Source organism: Streptopelia decaocto (assembly GCF_964273445.1).
Source record: "Streptopelia decaocto genome assembly, chromosome: 5".
NCBI lineage: Eukaryota > Metazoa > Chordata > Aves > Columbiformes > Columbidae > Streptopelia > Streptopelia decaocto.
Genome location: NC_138659.1, coordinates 45,362,239 through 45,376,794, shown reverse-complemented (window position 1 = coordinate 45,376,794; position 14,556 = coordinate 45,362,239). Strand labels below are relative to the sequence as shown.

The 14,556-nt window shown below is 36.5% G+C and overlaps 1 protein-coding gene across 1 annotated transcript in view; it reads left to right on the top strand.

Moving 5' to 3' along the window:
* The first annotated feature begins 184 nt into the window (after nt 1-184).
* Nucleotides 185-14,556, top strand: part of MAT1A (methionine adenosyltransferase 1A) — a 30,302-nt gene continuing 15,930 nt past the window's right edge. The window contains exons 1-2 of the mRNA XM_082053586.1: nt 185-264; nt 12,354-12,463. Of these exons, the coding sequence (XP_081909712.1) occupies nt 200-264; nt 12,354-12,463 (175 nt within the window). The 5' untranslated portion in view covers nt 185-199. The remainder of the gene's footprint in view (nt 265-12,353; nt 12,464-14,556) is intronic.

Below are 14,556 nucleotides of genomic sequence, written 5' to 3'. Positions count from 1 at the left end.
CCTTTCTTCAGAATAGGTGCAGACTTATTTAGGCTGCTATCAGACCCCATGTACAGATCCTCCAAAGAATGTGCTGATAGTAATGTGCCCATTCACAGCTGTTCTCATTCCAGTGATACTGAAGCACAAGGATGAAAACAGATATGAAGCCCAGAATAGGACAAAATGAATCAGATTAACTATCAGTCTGCTCACAAAGATGGAAACTCAGCTCTGCAATGTGAGAAACTTTTCTCCTAGAAGGAGATATACATGTTGCAGCAAGTATGTTTTAATGTTCTCTTTTATTAAGTCTGCAGTCCCTCATCTTATGATGGATGATAATCTTTTGTAGTCTAAAGGAACTAACCTATCTTTTTGTCAACAAAAGCTTTGTACAGTAATTTGCTAATGATAATGAGAGTTGGATTAATTAGTATGGTTTAAATGTAAAATTGAATTCTTCTGAACTTTGCTAATACAGTTTACTCATATATGAAGTCAGCTATTAATTTCTTTACTTATGTGAAGTTTTTCCTGTACTTAAGTATAGATAAAGAACAGCGGTGTCTATTGGCTACAGCTAGAAAAGAGTCTAATCTTGTTATTTGCTGACAAGGACGGATCTATGTTTTAAGTTATCTTACCAGTACACTTGTTTGATGTTGGATTTGTTTGTTTGTTTGTTTGTTTGTTTGTTTGTTTTCTGGTATTACCATTATAATCCTCTTGCAGTCTTTGTGCTTTAGACTTGTGTCTTTGTTTCAATTCAGATGATGGAAGAATCTATTCTATTATAAACATTTATATAGGTATTATTGGGCTAGTAGTAGTGGAATAAGGGCGAGTTAGAGGAACATGTCATTTAATTGAGCTGTCACAGTCTAGCAAGCTTTTTAAGCAGCAGAAGATGGATTCACAGTGTTTGAGAGCTCTCACATGTATATCCAACTTAAATGCTGTGGGTCTTCCCTGTTAACCTGCACTTTGTAGAATCATTATCATCTACCAAAATCAATGTTTAACTTCGGTTAGAGATCAGAATTGTTGTAATTTATGCGATGTTTTATTTGAAATAAGTTACTCTAAAAGATGTGTCATGAGAAATTATGTTCACTAGGGCCTGTGTAGAGATGTTGCGTGCTTCCATTTTATCTTTAGTTGTAGGGCACCCAAAACCAATGGCCATTTTGAAAAAATATTGAGGCAACTATTTCCTTAGGTTAGTCCTTGGACTACATGGACATGAGTTAATTGAGGGGGAGGTAAAAAAAAATGTGATTATGTTAAACCATTTTATTATTAATACCAAGCATGTTTATATTATATTCACTTCTTGTTGGCTAATCTTTTTTGAGTTGTTATCTATTACAAAGGTTGTATTGGTATCTCTGCTGACACAGACAGACATACATACTTCACTAGAAATTGGAACTTCCCCATCACTTTACATCTGACATAATTTAAAAATCCATTATACTTTAACTGATAATGTGAAGATTGAGTTTGACTTAGAAAAAAAAAATCAATATTTAGGAATATCATACCAAAGTTAACTGAATAATCTTACCCTCTCTAGGGAGTATTTAGAAGGTTTAGGAATCTTTTAACAAACTCTCCAAGGAGATTTTGCCACTTTCTGCATGTAGTCATTTATGTATCTTAACAGAAGTTGCTATTAGAAAGGATTCTTTTTTCCCCATAATCTTGGGAAAGTGTGAAAAATATGTGATATTAGTTTGATGCAAGAATCAATTTGTGTTCAGCAAATTGTATTCTGGGCAAAATAAATTATAGAGGAAACACTGAATAGAATAATTTAGACATAGCCTAGTGGATTACAGATAAAGAAATTAGCTGCTTCTTCTGGAGGAGGAGGAAGTATGTCTGCACCTGATCAGCACATTGGTTAGTCCATTTTTCTTAATGAACCAAATAATATTGTCAGCTCTATCATGGAGCTGATTGTTGTTATTGTTGTTTTGTTTCAAAAAGAGTTGAAGCAAAACTTTTGGTTTTTTGGTGCACAGAGGAAGTAGTCTTCCAAGGATCTCAATTTTGTTCTCATTGAAGTTGCTGAAAAAGCTGTCGTTGAAATTGTAAGAGGAGTGAGATCACTACTAACATGAGTGCTACCTCTAAGAAGCCATTTCCTATTAATATTAGAACATGAGAGAACTGATTGACACAAACTACATGTAGGGAAAAATACTGCAGAAGAAATCAGAGATTAATTATTGTGGAAAGGGTGAGAGAGAGGAAACATTCAGATAATAAATAATTCCCATTGCAGCAAAGGGGCACTGCAGTTCCTCTTTGCTCAGTTTCAAGTCACATTCCTGGGAGTGTGTTGGGCTTCTCCAATCATGCTGCTTCATTTCTACTCCACCTCCTGAATGTACTTTCTTCCAGAAATTACTGGCTGCATGCAGACACACCTGTATTTGGTTCATTATTATATTAAGCAACTGTGGTTTTGCCATTGATGTGTTTAATAGATAAGTTTAAAAAATGCTATTTATTTAGCTGATAATTGTAACCCTGGAAACAGGATCTGTTGTTTGTTTCATTGTAAAAGTAGCTACACTGAAAAGTTACCCTTAGGCACTGACAGCTGGAAATTTCTCGGGCTGGGACTTCTGTGAAGTTCTGAGACAGCTGTTCTTCTGCATTTTTTCAGTGGGCATATGTATCTGTCTGTCGTGGTGCCAGTTTCAATACTAATTTTCAGAAGCAGAAAATGTGATCTTCTTTCAGTTCACTGCCAGTACCTTCTAATATGTACAGGTCTAATGCTTTTTCTATTAAGAGCTGATAGAAATACAGATTTTGGTTATGGCAGGTCTGTTCTGTTTTCTGGTTGACTTCTTAGCTAACTGTTGGGAGGCCAAAGGCAACACTAGTATTTACTTTACAAGCAATGTGGATTGTGGACATAAGTAAGGAGCAGTAGCAGGAGTCTGGTAAAGCTAAATGGGAAACAATCCTCTGCATAGGTAACAGAATCAATGATTGGCAAGAATTTAGGAAACTACAGCACTCCTTAAATCCATTAGTGGGAAAAGCTGCAACAGGGGAAAAGAAACAAGGGATGAGAAAATATTGGAGTGGAAGAAGAAAGAGATATACTGTAAGAGTGTGCAAGTGCTCTTGCACGTGTTTAGCTGTGAGCTACTACCCATGGGTATCCTATGTAGGGTAGGGTTTAGGATGGTAAAGAGAATAGTTGGTAGCTCCCTTCTCCTTCCCTGCCTAGTAGAGCTGGAGGCTTTTGTTTCCCTTTAGAAGACTAAAACTGGATCTGCTTCCTTGAGAAGGTCTAGTGTTGCTGGTCCATTTCCTGGAGTACTGTGATTTTTGTGATGAGCATAACTTGAATACTCTGCATTGCAGAAGTGAAAAAATTGTCAATCTTAATCCTTAAGAACCATATTTTGAATTTTACAGTCTTAATTCACATTGCAAACACCGACATCAGATCATATTCATGATGTTTGTTCGTTTGTTTTAGTCCTTTTTGCATGTTTCAGTAAAACAGGTAAGATGTGACATTCTTAGTCCTGACATTTCTTTTTGCTGAAAGTGTTCTTGTTGCTAAGGGTCAAAATGAGATTATTGCACCTCATAAGCCTCACTTCAGTTCTTAGCTATACCTAGTGCTCTTTGGCAGAAGGGTACAAATTTGCCCTCACAGAAAAGACAAAATTGCTACACATCTACTTCTAGCAGAAGCACCTATGTTGGTTTAGCATTGTTTGGTGGTTCTTCTGTATTTTCCAATAGGCAGAGAGTAGGTTGTCAGTCATGAAGAACATGGGGAAATGACAAGGTGCTGCATATGTCTTTGTTACTAATCACTCTGGAAGGATTATTAAAAGATTCTCTTTTTTATGTTTTTAAGCTTTAATAATCCTGCATGTGACTTTTAAAAAAATTGCTTTTTAAAGCGATATTACTTGTATTTCACTCTCATGATAAACATTCTGTTGCAAAAACAATGGCATAGATTACATGACTCAGTTGTGCACTTAGGCCAGTATATATGAAAGTTTATAACAATAATTGTAACAAGCTCCATGATACTATCTTGAAAATTTAGAGCCTAATTATTCTAAACACCTTCAACTCATCCATCTCATTTCAAGATATCATCATGTTTAGGTGCTTTCAAGCATCCTGTGATGTCAAAATACTGGTTTTAGATATGGAGAAAGTAATAGGAAAAATACCTTATGCTGTACAAAAAGTATGTGAACCAAGATATGTATTTATGCATATGAAAAAAATGTTTGCAGAGACAACACTTAAGGAACACGTTCCTCTATAGTTGGCTATTAATCAATTGTTAACCTAATAATTTTAAAAATTTTTGGAAAATAAAGCCAAAACAAAGGTGGTGGGGGTGGGGCAGCATGGTATATCTTTCACAGCACACACTGTGAGGTTTTGCTGACATTCCCCAGAGTTTCCTCTGAACATGAAGTTTCAAAACTAATTAAAAAAATCTTAAGACAGAATTTCTGGAATGCTGTTTCAAATGTCATTAGTACACAATAATAGATGTTGGAGTCTTATTTGCCTTGTCTTAAGAAACCAAATTTATTTACAAATCCGAAAAAATCCTGAGAGTTTAGATTTTCAGGGCAAAGGACTTGAAAAAAAATAGCACAATGAAACTGAGATTACAACTATGTCTATAAGCCTGAAGATCTTTTGATGAGATTTAAATTTTCTATTCTACATTCCACTGATGAATGGGAATCTGCAGAAATGTTTGTGTGCTCTGCTTCCCATATGCATTTTTGTCTAGTACCATTTGTATCCTTGTGTTGGCTGATTCTACATACCCTTCATCCATTATTTGGTGTCCCCTGTTTAGACAGATACACAAGAGTATTTTTGGCTGCATTTTATTTCAGACTTGTTTATCTGAAACTGCTAAATGACTAGTAGCAGCGAAATCTTTCAGACATAGGTGGAAGATAATGTCGTTTGCTGTTTGCTAATATGTTTACCCAGGTGAAGTATGTGAAATTGCTACTGGAATGGCAACCTTCCCTGGCTGAACGAACTGTGGTAACAAGGTCAGGTTGGGGGATTTCTGAAAGATGTGACCGATCAGATTATTTAGTTAGAAGTTTCTTGCAGACCTCATAGTACTGGTAGTATATTGGAGCTCTTTAACGATGGTGAGAGTGTTTCTGAAAAGGCTGTGAATAACACATGGATAGGAATCACAGCTAAAAAAATTACTGGATGTATATTGTATGTTCTTCTCCAGATAGTCATACAGGCCTAATTCTGGAGTTCGCAGCTTCATGCAGTAATTTTCAGTCGCACAAAATTAATGAAAATTTTTGCTATGCATTATTTACTAGATTAGTACTCCACAAGTAGATTTGTTTGCCTGTATCAAGCAGTTCAAGCATGTAAATATTTTCACTGTGAGCATAAAAGAGGTACATCTGCAAATATTGGTTATTGTTTCACATATCCTGTGCATACAGGGTAGACTTATTCAAAGGTTTTTGATCACTAAATGCTTCAGAAAAGTAATTACAGTCCTATACTACATGAAAGAAAACTCTTCTTGCATTATGTATCTAGAAAAAGTCAAAAGTGTCTGAATTTAACCTAATGTTCCTTGTCAGCAAGCCATAATTTACAAATTCCACAACTGCTCTTGCAGATAGGTTTCTGAAATCTGACTTCACGTGCTAGAGTCAATATTTGTTTCAAAATCCAAAGACCACCTGTACTGTAAACATCTATGAAACACTGAGGCAAAAACTCTTGGGTAATGGCTGTTTAAATGCATCAGTCTGCTTCCTAAGGCACTGAGAAAATCCTGATTGTTTACATATGTACACTAATATTGTCACAAGACACATGAAAGCAGAGCACAGTATAGATCCCAAGCTGCTAGAAAGCAGTTGAAGTTCCCTAGCCAAATTGTTTTTGAGATATATTTCTATGGCTGTAATGGGGCTTAGTTTGGATAGGTGATCAGACCTGTTATTAGCAGCAAGGAGTCCTAACTATTCCCCCAGAAAAGAACTGTGGCTGTGTGCATATCTGATGTGTGGTCACACCCCACGCAATGAAATTAAGGGTTGTACTTTGTTACATGTCAGATGACAGTCTTTCCCTAGCCAAACAACTGACCACAGCAACTGGAAAAAACATCCAGGAAAAATATGTAGATGGCTTTCTGTAAGGCTAAGGGGAGACTGTTTGTAATTGAAGACTTTTCCATTCCTGTCCAAAGTGTAACTTTAAAAATTAGTATGTTAATTTATTAAATTTTGCATAATAGCTTATGAGCATAATGCTAAATCTGTAAGTTATACACTGTCACATTTGCAAACTGAAAAAAATGTTTTGCTGTGTGAGGCGAAGATGGAATAGGGTCCATTCTTTCTCATCTACCCCCCATCATTTCTGGAGGACCCAGAGAATTTGTGACTCTGTTGTAACAGGGCTCCATGCAAGGACGTAACACAAACAAATGCTTGCACATTGCCCTTCAGAGCTTATAACATAAACAGGAAAAACTGCCAAATACTAAAGGCAGAACTAATTATATACCAATATGGTTTAATGTTGTTTAAATAAAGCAATAAAAACCAAACTGTGTAAGGGAAGCCTTAAACTTTAACTAATCTTGCTATTTTTCCACCATTTCTGGTATAACAATGCTAATTTATGGAGGCTGATTAGAAAACAGAGACTTTTGTCATTTGTCATTATTATGCAGGAAATGGAGGTGTCTATCTATGAGGTGTTAAAAATGCCTATGTTTGTAAATAGGCGGTTAGTTTACAGAGCCTTGAGGAATGATCTCAGGGTGGAGACATAAACAAATAAGACTTTTTAAGTGAATAAACAGAAAATTAAGTTGTATTCAATTCTGCCTGGTGTCCCAGTTCTGAGGAAATAATGCTTCCAGTGAAATCAGTACCAAGACTACAGATTACTTTAATGAAAGTAGGATTTAACTCCTAAAGTAGCTTTAATTTTTTCCTGAGAAGCAAATCAAAGTTGCTTCTTCATGGATAAGGTCCTGGCATGTTACTTCATGACATGGCCATAAGCAACCTGTTCAAGTTGGTCCTGCTTTGAGCAGAGGGATGGATTAGAGACCGTCCAGCCTCAAACATTCTATGATTCAGTGATGTGTCAGAATAGAGAATTTGAGGTCAAACAGATGCAAAGAGGACAAGCACATGGGAGAGGAGCAAAATTAATTCTTTTCTTTGATGTTAGTAATGGAAGAACCTGGGAAGATTTCTTAGGGAGTAGAAGGCATGGCAGATGGGAGACACAGCAGAGCATCTCTCTAAAGCTGAAGTACTTGTGGAATGAGTTACATAGAATGCACATCAAGAAATTCAGTGAGTTGAATTGGTATGCACTCAAAAAGTTGTAAGAAAACTCAAGAATGAAGAACTGAATTGGTAATGATAGTGTGGAGGATTCACAGGAGGTCCCACACTGTAGAGAAGGAGAAAGGTGACACGAAGGAACAAATGCTGGCTGACAAACACCCATCTCAGAATACGTACTACCTCTTTTCCTTCTACAATCACAACTGTTTTTTCTGCCCCACAATATTTATTTTACCCTGAATGTTTATGGGCCAGTGAAATTCTACACCTGCATATCGGACAGGCCTTGAGCCACTCTCGTTTTTCAGGTAATAACAGATAGAGGTGAGAGTTCTGAAGCAGGTGGGAGTTTTGTGTTGACTTCCTGATGTTCAAGCTCTATTGCTCTGACTAGGCTTGTCATTCTTCATGCAGAAGAAATAAACCCAGCTAAACAAATCCTCCTTATGTTAACTTTAAAAACAAAATAAAACATCCACCTCCCCAAAACTAAAATGTACAGGCTAAATCAATTCTTTTCACCTACAAACCAAAAAGCCTTCAAAGACATCACTGTGAAAAAAGATGAATTGCAGTAACTTCTTGAAAATGCACTGTTTGTGTTGTATGAACTACTCCTAGTAAATAGCACAAATTAAACTAGTATTAAAGTGATTTTCATAAACATCTGCAAAACCATTTTATTTCCACAGGCATCAATTAGAAGTAAAATCCTGGCATGATTTTGTAAAGTTAGAATAAAATACCAATAGAAGAAAGATAAACTGTTAGTCTGTTAAACAGTTAAGATTAGTAAAATAAAGTCTTATCTGATTATAAAGTTGAGAGAACAAAGCAGAAGTATTTAGGAAAAAGTTTTCCTATGTGTTACTTGTATGCACTAAGTATTTCTGTATATTGTTAAAGTTAAGTGTGTTTGGGTCCTTTAATGATAATGGAATTGTAGTTTAAAGTTACTGTGAAGTGTGTGCTCTCTACAAATCAAATCATTGTCCTTTACATTTGAAAGCTGTGGAGAGAGAGACAAATGACATAGCTTAAGCATGGTTTTCCCATGACTGCTTTTAGTCATGCAGAAGTTCCTCAGAGTTCTTGATACAATTTTCTCTCCACTCAAAAGAAGCCACCTGAAGGTTGCCACAGTGGTGAAACAGTATGAGTGAACGGGTCTAAACCTTTACTGCTTCCAGTGAAAATATGATTCTTGTGCAGATGAAGTGAGGATGCTCAGGTCTTAAGGGTACCTACTTTCTTCCTTCCCCTTCTGTTGTGATAGTTTTATCTGTAAGCTATTAACTCAAACTCAATTTTCTCATTTCTATAAATGTCAGTTATCCATGTAGGCTCCATTCTCAGTAGTTTCTAACATGAATGGGAAATCAGTAGAGACAGGAGTAACTAAAAAGTGAAAAAAAAAAAAGGGGGGAACTGTGTTTTAACCAAAAGGATATAATGGAGACAAAATGAGGGAAGGGTAGTAGAGAAGAAAAGCAGTCAAGGGTAGGAAACAAGAAGGTGAGCAAGTAAAGCAATCTGATGAAAATATGTCATTAGAGGTCTAGGGTCAAGACAATTTATCAGTCATATCTGTCTAGAGAATCAACAGTGTCAATAGCAATCATTCATAAAATTCTTTTCTCAGTTAACTCTTTTTCACTTTATTTTCAGGGCTTTCTCAAAGCTGCAGTAAAACTCTGCTTCTGACAGCTGTTAAGTGTTATATGAACTAGGAGGAGAGTAGTTTTTCAGAACTATGAGTAAAAGTAACAAAACCATGGGATGGTGCCAAATATAAAGACTCTTACAGTTAATAGCAAGATTCACGTTGCTATTGTGGTGGTTGGGATTGACATTGTAGTCAAGAGGAATAAATACTTACAGCAATACAGAGGACAGTGTTATTTTTACATCACAATTTCCCCATTTTTAGCCTTATTTCAAAGCACGGGAGTCTTACCGATTGGGAGGATTTTGCCATTAGGTATCTTCTGAGTAAAGGTCATAGAACATAGTCAGAAGATACTTAATACAATGATGAGCAGTATAGGAATTATAAAGAGGTTTTCAGAGAAAATTATTTTCTTAGGGCTCACTCCCATAAAGCTGTTGTGTATGGCAATAAAGTTTACAAAAAATTTGAAAGCCTGTAACATTGGCTGATAAGTCATTACCAATAAAATGGAATAGGGAAAAATGCTGATATAAATCACTGTTTTACTATTGTCTATTTTTTTGCGCTTTTTTTGTTTTGTTTTGTTTTTGTTTTGTTTTGTTTGTTTGTGGTTTTTTTGGTTTTTTTTTGGTTTTTGTTTTTTTTTTTGTGTGTGTGTGTGTGTGCGCGCATAGACAAATGATCTGGGCCAAAAATACAACATTTTTACAAATATTTAACAAGTCGAATTCTCTGGGAACAGAAGCCAAATTAAACATTACCTAACCCTGCAGTGGTTTAGAAGTTGGTCACAGATGTCCTAGAAGAGAACATTCTAAGATGCTTCATGGCCACAAAGCAAATGTGTTGCTCTTGATAGTAAATTCACATCTGGAAGCAGTTCAAACTGGAGGTTTTATGCAAGTTATGTGAAATGCAGCTGTGCAGCATTTCTAGGATACTATCAGCAGAGAGACTATTTTAATGAAGGTGACCCTCCGAAGGTCTCGAGGACCAATGCAGTTAAGTATCCAGAAGTGATTCCAGAAAAGAGGAACTGTAAAAGCAAAATAAGCTATGGGCCTGAAAACTCATTACTCATGTACATCAAACTACTTTCACTCTTCAGCATTTTAAAAGCTTGTGGGTTTTTTATTTTTATATGGGATAAGAGGATTATGAGGGAGGCCTGTTACTGCATTCTGCTTAAGTGTTACCTAAAAAAAAAGAATACTGATTCCTGAACTACAATTTCTGTCCTTCAGTGGCATTGAAAACCAGGAAAAAGCAAAACCAGAAGCAAGAGAGAGTGGAACTCACAGACTGACAATATTCAATCTTACGTGCTTTTGCTGGGGGATTGCTTGTAGAATTAGAATGAAAACTCTAACGTGTAGAAAACCGGTTTTTGTCAGAGGTGTTTCATCCATAGAAAAAACAAACAAACAACAAACAGTTGCATTTAAGAATGAATGCTTGTCTCTGGTGTTATTTTACTTTAAAAGTTAATATAATTTTCGCATGTTACCCATTAACTAGCATTAATATAATTACTTACCCTCTGGTTTTCTATTTTTTTACAAATTCCATTTTTCTACAGTGTTAATGTGTAATTTATTCATGCTTGGATAGAATCTTCATGTCAACAGGGTGATGGCAATTCACTCTACAGAAAGCTATGCATCATAATGTGTATCTGATGTGTGAATTCTGTGTTTTTAAGTGCAACCAGTGCTTTTCATTCCATGGAATGAATTCTGTACAACACAAAACCAAAAGAATGTCTTTGAAATGAATGATTCGGTTTCAGTGATAATTAGAGAGAGGCCAATGCTACTGCAGATTACTGGTGAACATTCACAGGCATTGGTTATTGTTTTCAGGAATGTAGGCAGAAAGTGAAAATTCTAATGAATTCTTACATAAATATGTAGCAATGAAGAAATTTGAATCCAAGTGGCTATATAAAGTGATCTTTTAAAATAATACTGACCAAGGGTTTGAAGTAAACTAAGTCAGTTTTTAAACTGACGAGTGATGATTTAATTGCTGTCAAAATTGTAAGGGCTGTGGAACAAACAACATGTTACTCATTCCAATCCAAGTATCAGGTCCTTTACTGTAACATCTAAATCAATGATTTAGAGAGCATGATTCAGTGATCACTGAAGTAAAGGGACATTTTTATTTTGATAGACCGATGATTTGGTCTGAAATTGACACTATAATGGTTCCTGTAAAGAAATTAAGAATAATTATACTTTTTATAATGGCACAATAGTGCTGGGCATTTTATGGATCTGCCCCATGGGTATGTTTAGTTGTTTTTTGTATTCTAACTCAATGGCATGAATACCCACAAAATACCATCCATCTTCATACCTGTCATACCAGCAGCATATTCCAGACATGAACTGTCTGACTGTACAAGAAATTTTCGGTAGCAGAACTGAGCACTGAGTACTCAGATGTGGCAGTTGGTGTGTTTCTATGGGTTATGGAATATGAGAATATAATACAAAAAGAGAAGCTGTATCTAAATTAATAGAAGAGAGGACAGAGGAAAAGAAAAGGCTGAAGGGAGGGGTCTACATAAATGAGAAACACTCGTCATGCTAGATCTTATCAGATGCTTCGTCTCTCACATGTACATGAAGAATGAATGAAAATGAAATAAAAAAAGTTTCCTGAGAGAATTCTACTTTTCAAGAGATTAAAAAGTAAAAGGAAAATATAGTTATATGATGCAGAGCAAACTTCTTCCAGTCTCTTGCTAGGAAAAAATGTGTGTTTGTGGATTTTTTTATCTATCCCGGTAAAACCACAACACACAGTTGCAAGCTCAACATAGATCCCAGCATTAGGGGAGAGACAAAGTGAAGAAGCAACTGACTTGAGCTGTCACCAGGACTCCTGGACTACTTCATGCTCAGTTGATTTGCTAAGATAACCAATCTCGCACGGATTGAGTCCAGAATGTTTCCAAGAACTGAGTTAATTAGTGAAATATCCTAAAGTTAACTAACTCCCCTGCCAAGAAATGGGCTCTTCCATTTTTCTCACATGATTCTCTAGGCACTTTCACTTTTCCATATATAGGAGCAGCTCAGGGACTGACAGATCAGGCTAGGTAGGGATACAGGCTTCAGGCGCATGCATACTCCTTGCATGTGTACACAGATGCAAGCACACGCTGATTTCACACACTGAAATTCAAGTTAGTGTAAGAGGTAATAAGTGAAGACAGCGATAGTCCTGTTGGCAAAGAACCTTCTCCTTTAAGAGAAGGCACTAAAGGCAGAACTCTTCAGCCACTGTTTATAATAATCCCTCAGGAAAAGCATCACGATCATGAATGGGCCAGTGGATGGTTTATGTGATTACACGCTGGATGATGAAGGGGCTTTCATGTTCACATCGGAGTCTGTGGGAGAAGGGCATCCAGGTAAGAAACCAACTCTGGCAAATGTGTAAAAATATTAATATTTTGATTTAAAATGTTTTAAAAGCCCAAATAATTATTCTTCTGCTATTTATCTTGTTATGGAAGTTACTTGTAACAGGGTGCTTTTTACTTTATTTCTGTTGGACCTTGTCCATATAGACTATAGAACTGCTATAACTAGGGTGCTTCCAACTGGAGTTTATGTGCCTTTGCAGGGTGTGTGTTACACTGAGGGGGGCAGTGGGGTTTATGGTTGCTGCTCCTTCCTTTTGATCTAAATTTCTTCCAGTATTACTGTGTAGACACTGCTATATCTCTGATAGACTCCAGTTTCACATATGGATAAGAACGCATAGCTCGCTTCTCAAGTTCCATATCTTTATGGGCCCTGTGCAACTGTCCTGCATATATGCTATGCTCTAAAACTGTCACCCATGACAGGAATATCTCTAGGCAGGCTATTTTAAAGCCTTTAAAAATCAATGATCTCAGCAGCTGTACATGGCAAAGCTGCTGATTTTTTTCCTTCCATTCCATCATCTGATGCAATATATGGAATTGCTTAAGCAAATAGTGGACAGTTATTTGCTAAACTTTATGTACGGTCAGCAGAGGTTAGTTCAGTTTTATTGAAAACAAATGTTCGTCTGCCATAAACACGTACCTTATGTCAACAGCAAGTGTTCCGCCAAATGAGGCCAGGGGACAATGGATTGTTTGATGTCCTGAAAAGTGTATTTCTTTTAGAAGCTGTTTTGGCATCCTGTGCCTTTTGCTATAGCAAGGCTTTTTCAGATCTGTACTCATGTGAGTAAATCATAAATGGATGGAATGATATACCAGAGAATAAAAAAGTCAGCAGTGAGAATTTTATGTCTATAATTCTGAAAGTCTTCTAGAATATTAACTTATTACTGCAGATCAAATCCATGGCTGATGCAATTGAGTACCTCTCTGTCAATGTCAAGGCAGCTACATCAAGTTAAGCCAGTTGGGGTTCTTTCTGATGTAACACAATTAGAAAATGACAACCTTACTTGGGACATAGGTCCCATCTCAGACTTATATATAATAACATCCAGTGTCTGTAGCACAATGTTGTTTTGTAGGAAAATAACATAATACAATACAGTAATTTTAAATTGTTCATGGTATTTCCAAATATAACAGCTCACAATCTGTATTACTCTAATAATAATTTTTAATCCCCCTGGGGCAGTAATAGGTAAGTCTCAGAACAGGAAGAGTTCAAGTGAGTCCCCAGATTTAGCTTTGTCCCTTGGTTTCCTTCCTCTACCAATGCTCTTTTTGTCTTTTTGTCTTGTTTCTTGTTTTGGAATTTATCCCATTTGTTAGTTCTTATTCACACTTCCTTCTTTATTTCCAAAAACTCTTTTGGCCCTCAGTAGGCATTCTTTTAACCCCCATGAACATTATTTTCCTCCTATGCTGAAATACTTGGCAGGCAAAGGTACCACTTGTTAGATTTGTGTACAGCCTCTCATCTGACAGAGGTTGCCAGATCTTTGAATACTGTGAGATGGGAAGTGACTACCCAAGCAGTGTATTGTAGAGGGAGTGGAAAACTGAAATGTACTCAGACATTTTCAAGACTGTGATGCTTATACTTTCTTAGACAGCCTATGACAAAGATCCACATTTTCCAGATCGAGGGAGGAGAGGTTGACAGTACGCAACTCTGGGTGGTCCTGCAAATTCTCATTCCTGAACACAGCCCAGTAATAGGTTTTAATCATCTCAGTGATAGCTGTAGTTTCTGACAGCAAACTGATCAACCTTACATCCTAGCAAACCACTCTTTTCCCTGGCTGCCTGGCTGGTTTTACAGAAGAGGTGTAGACATGCCATTGTTTTTTTATCACCCAGGAAAATCTTGTCTATTTCTTAAAATGGGTCCCGGGATCTGAGGCTGTAGTTGGGCTTCTGACATTATCAGTAGCACTAGAATTTTTTTATGAGTTTTGAGTTCCTCTGTTTGTTATCAAATGGATTATTTGTGTGCTCTTGATTATTTATCTTCTGTATGTGATAGTATAGTTTTGCCAGAGGGCATTATGTGAAGTAAAGATCCC